This window comes from Denticeps clupeoides, unplaced genomic scaffold, assembly GCF_900700375.1.
Source record: "Denticeps clupeoides unplaced genomic scaffold, fDenClu1.1, whole genome shotgun sequence".
Classification (NCBI taxonomy): domain Eukaryota; kingdom Metazoa; phylum Chordata; class Actinopteri; order Clupeiformes; family Denticipitidae; genus Denticeps; species Denticeps clupeoides.
The window spans coordinates 36090-42139 of record NW_021629899.1 but is presented as its reverse complement, the minus strand read 5'-3'; the positions used below and the strand labels follow the sequence as shown (position 1 = coordinate 42139).

The 6050-nt window shown below is 52.9% G+C and overlaps 1 protein-coding gene across 4 annotated transcripts; it reads right to left on the bottom strand.

Annotated features, from left to right (window-relative positions):
• Nucleotides 1-1742: 1742 nt before the first annotated feature.
• On the bottom strand, nucleotides 1743-6050 carry LOC114776775 (CXXC-type zinc finger protein 5-like). 4 transcript variants are annotated; one of them, XM_028966872.1, is made up of 4 exons: nucleotides 5632-6050; nucleotides 5073-5201; nucleotides 3843-4695; nucleotides 1743-2383 (listed from the first exon to the last, which is right to left on the bottom strand). In XM_028966872.1, exons 3-4 carry the CDS (start codon nucleotides 4527-4529, stop codon nucleotides 2342-2344), a joined length of 729 nt encoding a protein of 242 aa, XP_028822705.1. In that variant the 5' UTR covers nucleotides 4530-4695; nucleotides 5073-5201; nucleotides 5632-6050; the 3' UTR covers nucleotides 1743-2341. The 4 variants fall into 4 exon arrangements, with proteins under 4 accessions (XP_028822705.1, XP_028822703.1, XP_028822706.1 ...); XM_028966870.1 differs by having other exon boundaries at nucleotides 5636-6050; XM_028966873.1 differs by lacking the exon at nucleotides 5073-5201 and having other exon boundaries at nucleotides 5636-6050.

Genomic DNA, 6050 nt, shown 5'->3' with positions numbered 1-6050 from the left:
TGCATGTTGGTCGTGGTAGTGGGCGTGGTCACGTTCGCTGGAATTAAAGCGCCTGATAACCTGCATGTTGGTGGTGGTAGTGGGCGTGGTCACGTTGACTGGAATTAAAGCGCCTGATAACCTGCATGTTGGTGGTGGTAGTGGGCGTGGTCACGTTCACTAGGAATTAAAGCGTCTGATAACCTGCATGTTGGTGTTGGTAGTGGGCGTGGTCACGTTAGCTGGAATTAAAGCGTCTGATAACCTGCATGTTGGTGTTGGTAGTGGGCGTGGTCACGTTAGCTGGAATTAAAGCGCCTGATAACCTGCGTGGTGGTGTCGGGAGTGGGCGTGGTCTCTGTGTACTAGGGGGTATTAGGAGTGTAGAATATGGAGGGAAATGGAGTAGAAAGGGAGGAGATGGGTGCTGTGTTACACCTGGGCATGTCACGTATTGACATGAGAGGGTTACATCGTCCAGAATGAGAAAGTAGAGTATATACAAGCTCCTCCCCTTTCAAACTTAGTTTACAAAAAAAATCCTTAAAGTTCCTCTTCTGGGTGTCAGAAATCATTTCATACCAACAAAGGTCTGGGTGGGAAGATCCTCCTTCAAAACGAGCAGTGGCAGGAAAATCAGGCCAGAGACGCGCCTCAGGGTCAAGGTGAAACTGACGTAGTCACATGGTCGAGCTGCTAACGAAGGCAGCCTCCCCTGACACGTCATTAATTATTAACACACACACACACACACACACACACACACACACACACACTGTGGCATGAATCATTAACCAGCAGCTGTGCCGCTCACGGTTTAGGGGCGCCAGTAATTCCACAAACTCCGGCGTATCGTGAGCGGTTTTGGTCATGTGACTGGTTTCAGGTGGATCTGGTCAAAATTCATGTTCGGTCCTTATCAGACTGAAGTACGAATTTAAAATGTGTGTGACAGCGGAGATGAACATGTGACCTCATGACTGATGTAACGTGACGATGACGTCCTGCTGCTGCTGATTTCATGCGTGACAAACTGGACCTGGACACACACACACACACACACACACACACACTCCTCGACTGCTGCCAGCGCTGCTACCAATTACAGCGTAACGTCTCACCCCGCCGTTACCATGGTTGCGCTCCGTATCCGGCGTCACAGAATGAACTGACCGCAGGGGAGCGAAAATCTTATCAGCGATCGCTGTGGAAACCAAGAACACGGACACACACACACACACACACACACTACTGGTCACATGAACACAAAAGCCACGGCACAATCTCGCAATTTTTTTTGGTCTGTGTGTGTGTGTGTGTGCGTTAAATCAGATATTGATTCCAGATGTCTGAATACTATTATCATTTTTAAAAATTAACCTCAACATTTGATTGTGAACCAACACGAAGGCCACACACACACACACACACACACACACACACACACCCTCACATCTACTCATGGAAGCCTCCTGGACTGGTGCTGAAAGGAGTGAGGAGGAGAGCAGCTGCTCTAGCAGGAGTTAAACTCCGCCCCCCAGATATGAATAAACCCCGCCCCCAGCCCCCGTAAGGAATGCGGAACAGTGTTCCCAGATGAGGCGACGCGACTCGGAGCGTGACTGGCCGCACGGTGACCTGTAACCACCCGCTTTTGTGGATGGAATTCGGCTTTTGTTCACGTGAAAACAAAGAAGAGAAAACGTGGTACGATGTGGTAAAAAAAAAACGGAGATTCACATTAAAACAGTAAAACAGATCGATTCAAATTCAATACTTTTAATTTCAAATCAAAAGGATCCATGTTCAGCGTCTCCCTGATTCGTGCTGCCCGCCGTTACTGGGGTGAAAGGTCAGGCCGAGGGACACCGAGGGAGACGACGGGCGTCAACACACACACACACACACACACTCTACCGTCCCAACACCAAGAGGGGTGTGTGTGGGTGTGTGTGTGTGTGTTACAACAGGCAGCAAATGAGTTTCACCGATAAATAAAAAAAAGACGCTATGAGACTACGAGACGCTGAAAACCGCGGAATTACGGGAAACGAACGTTCTACTAACTCCTGGTGAAGCTGCGCTCTTTGTTGTGTGTGTGTGTGTGTGTGTGTGTGTGTGCGTGTGTGTAAAACGTGCGGAACTTGGCACGGCACGATGCTGCGAGGAGGGGTGGTTTTGGCTGAGCTACATTCTGCGATATTCTCTCTACACACAAACAGCGAGAACGCGGAACGCGCGGCGGAACGCGCGGCGCGGCGCCTGATTGTCCGTCTTCGGGTCAGCAGGACGCGCAGGCGAGGTCCGGTCCACCGCGGCCGTCCCGCTCCTCTGTCTCGGTTCTTTGGGACGGGGCTCAGTCCTACTGGACCCATCGGAATGCTGCTCCACTTGGCAGTGACTCCTGTTCCGAGAGAGAGAGAAGGTCAGAGGTCAAGTGTGAGAAGTCAGCTGTCTTCGCGGTCATGTGACGGCCGAATGGTGAGAGCAGCTGCCGCCACGGCCGCACGTTCCCACAATGCACCGGGAGGGCGAACACGCGCTTCCTGTACGTCTGGGCAGGTTTCAGCTGATGAGGAATAAACTCCTCTAATCTCCTCACCACCACACTTCCTGGAGGAGAAGAGCGGAGCAGCAGGAAGGAGGGGGAGGAGCGGAACAGGAACCACATTCAGCTGTTATCTCACACACACACACACACACACACACACTCACACACACACACACACACGCACCAGTGAGACGGTCCTAACGACACGACTTCAGTAGGAATAACAACCACACCTCCAAACGGTCATTTACACACCAACACCAGAAGAAGATATCTGAGACGCCCCAAAATAGACTCACACACACACACACACACACACACACACACACACACACACAGACTCAGACACAGACACACACCGACACACAGACTCAAACACAGTCACACAGACTCAGACACACACACACCGACTTAAAAAAAAAACACACACACCGACACACAGACTCAAACACACACAGGCTTAAAAACAGACACAAACACACACACATACCAACACACACACACACACCAACACACACACACACAGACTCAAATACAGATACACACACACACACACAGACTCAAATACAGACACAGACACACGGGCCAATCCCGAAATGGTCCCGTCCCCACACACTGTCATGGCCGCCCACTGTCCCTCAGGGGGACAGTTACAGCCAGACATAGATCTAAATGTATAGATATGGACACAAGGGCGGGAACGTCATGTACCTGATGTGTCTCGACCAGGTGACTTTACGCCACCGTTATTAACGGCGGTAAAGGTGTAAATTTACGCCACCGTTATTAACGACGGTAAAGGTGTAAATTTACGGCACCGTTATTAACGGTGGTAAAGGTGTAAATTTACGGCACCGTTATTAACGGCGGTAAAGGTGTAAATTTACGCCACCGTTATTAACGACGGTAAAGGTGTAAATTTACGCCAACATTATTAACAGCGGTAAAGGTGTAAATTTACGCCACCGTTATTAACGACAGTAAAGGTGTAAATTTACGGCACCGTTATTAACGGCGGTAAAGGTGTAAATTTACGCCAACGTTATTAACAACGGTAAAGGTGTAAATTTACGGCACCGTTATTAACGGCGGTAAAGGTGTAAATTTACGCCACCGTTATTAACAGCGGTAAAGGTGTAAATTTACGGCACCGTTATTAACGACGGTAAAGGTGTAAATTTACGCCAACGTTATTAACGGCGGTAAAGGTGTAAATTTACGGCACCGTTATTAACGGCGGTAAAGGTGTACATTTACGGCACCGTTATTAACGACGGTAAAGGTATGTTTGTGTAAATTTCCACACGCTCACCTCCACGCCCGGCTTCTTTTTCAGTTCCTCGCACTTGCGGAACTTGCAGATTTGGTGTCCGGTTTTGCGGTTCCGGCAGCTGCTGCACTGCTCGCAGTTCACCCTCCTCCTGCAGGGGGTGCACATCCCGCACCGCTTCCTCTTCTTCTTCCCGTTGCCCACGACCGACGCCAGCTCCGCGTCCATCGGCATCTGTGGCTCCTGTTGCTCGGCGACGCCCTGGCCCCCGAGCGTCCCGTCCGCCAGGAAGACCCCCGCCGGCGTCATGATGAACAGGCCCGGATGGAGCGGGAAGCCGTTCCCGAGCAACGGGAAGTCCGACAGGTTTCCCAGCAGCGAGTCCGCCGAGCCGGTCAGGCCCTCCAGACTAGCGGCGGCCCCCGCGCTCCCCGCGGCCCCGTCGGCCCCCAGCGGCAGCAGCATGCCGGCCCGGCGCAGCAGCTCGGCCGCCTGCGCCAGGTGGAGGCCGCTGGGGGAGTCCAGCAGGCCCGACAGCCAGGACTTGTGCTCCGCCCGCAGGCCCCCGCCCGGGGCCCGGTGGCGGCCGGGCTCCGAGCAGTTAGCTTTAGCGTTAGCATGGGGCCTCTTCAGGCTCCTGCTCAGGGGCTCGGCGACGATGCCGCCGTGGCTCCGGCGCTCGTTCGCCGGGGACGAGTCCCCCGCCGGTGGCCCCCCGCCGCCAGGCATGGTACCCGCCCGTCAGAGAGGAGAGGACAGGGGTGGAAGGAGGGACCCGTCGGCGAGCGCTGCTTCTACCGAGCAACAACAGACCAGCCAATGGGAGCGTTCACCTGGACATCCACATCTCCGGATCTGCAGCAGAACCAGATGTTGCTTCTCCGGTGCCACCACCCTGCGCGGAACCACCAGGAAAAACGGCCTGAATTAGTCCCAAAACCGGAGAAATTTAACCTGATTCTAACACGACCAGGGCCGTTAATTACCAATTAATAACAGCGTCCTGCATCAGCAATATTTCAATAATAATAATAATAATAATAATAAACTGTAAATAGTCGGTCAATGCGAGCGTTCACCAAAAAATGCAAAAACATGCAAATATCAGAATTTCCTTCTTTACACTCAAAACTTTTGCTGGATGAGTCAAGCAACAAAGTTACAACAGCAGTTACATTAATTATGCAAACAGCGCCACATCAAGCATGTAGATGTAATTAAAAGCTGTGTGAGGGGCGGTGAGGAGGAGGATGAGGGTGATGGTGAAGGTACCTCCTCAGGCCCCCACGCCCGTCTCCATGCTCCTCGGACGCGGTGGGAGTTTTGGGGAGAAGAAAAATCCTCTTTTGTCCTCAGCGCAGGGCGGCCAATGCGCAAACCGTCCGTCGGCGCCACAGACGCCTGGAATTTACACCGATTTACACCAATTTAACACTTTTATTTCTGACCGCATTTAGTGGCGCTTGTAATTGGTCAGTTGCGGTGAATAAATAAACAGGAATTTGAATAAAATGTATTTGTTAAATGAATACAAGATTAATCCCGACCGCGTTCGTCTGTGTTTCCTGAAATGAGAATTTGGTTTAGAACGATTTCGGGGAGAAAAGCGCGAAACCGAAACGAACCCCAAATTTTCTACATTTTCCACGTTTAATGAGACGAAAAATTTGTTCCGTGACCTTCATTCCGAAGCTCCGGTGTCGGACGGGAAAATGTTCCTCCAACTTGGAACGTTCTCCAGTAAAGTAGGGAGATGCTGCCAGAACCTCCACCCCCGCCCCTTCATCACATCTGCATATCTGCAAACACACTCGGGCCCTTTCAGGCGCACCTACCGCCGCTCACGGAGACCGGGGAGCCGCTCCGCTCCGCGCCCGGCCGGCCGCCGCTCCGACACCGCCGCGCCGAGGCGGACAAAGAGCCCGGAGACGCGGAACCGCCGCAGATCGCGGCCAAATCCGAGCCGAGACGCGCCGGAGAACGTGCTGTGGTTCCTCCAACGTTCCCTTCCTCCCGGAGGACAACATGCAAACACGTTTCAGAGGTTCTTTCCCGGAGAGCGACTCACAAGAGCCGACATGGACTCTGTCCGGCGAGGAGCCGGGTGGCCGTGCTGACCGGCGGGAAGGAGAGAGGAGGCTGGAGGCTGGAGCCCGGAGCCCGGAGCCCGGAGCCTGGAGCCGAGATGACCAGCGGGAGAGGAGAACCTAGAACCTGGAGCCGAGGTGACCAGCGGGAGAGGAGAAGCTA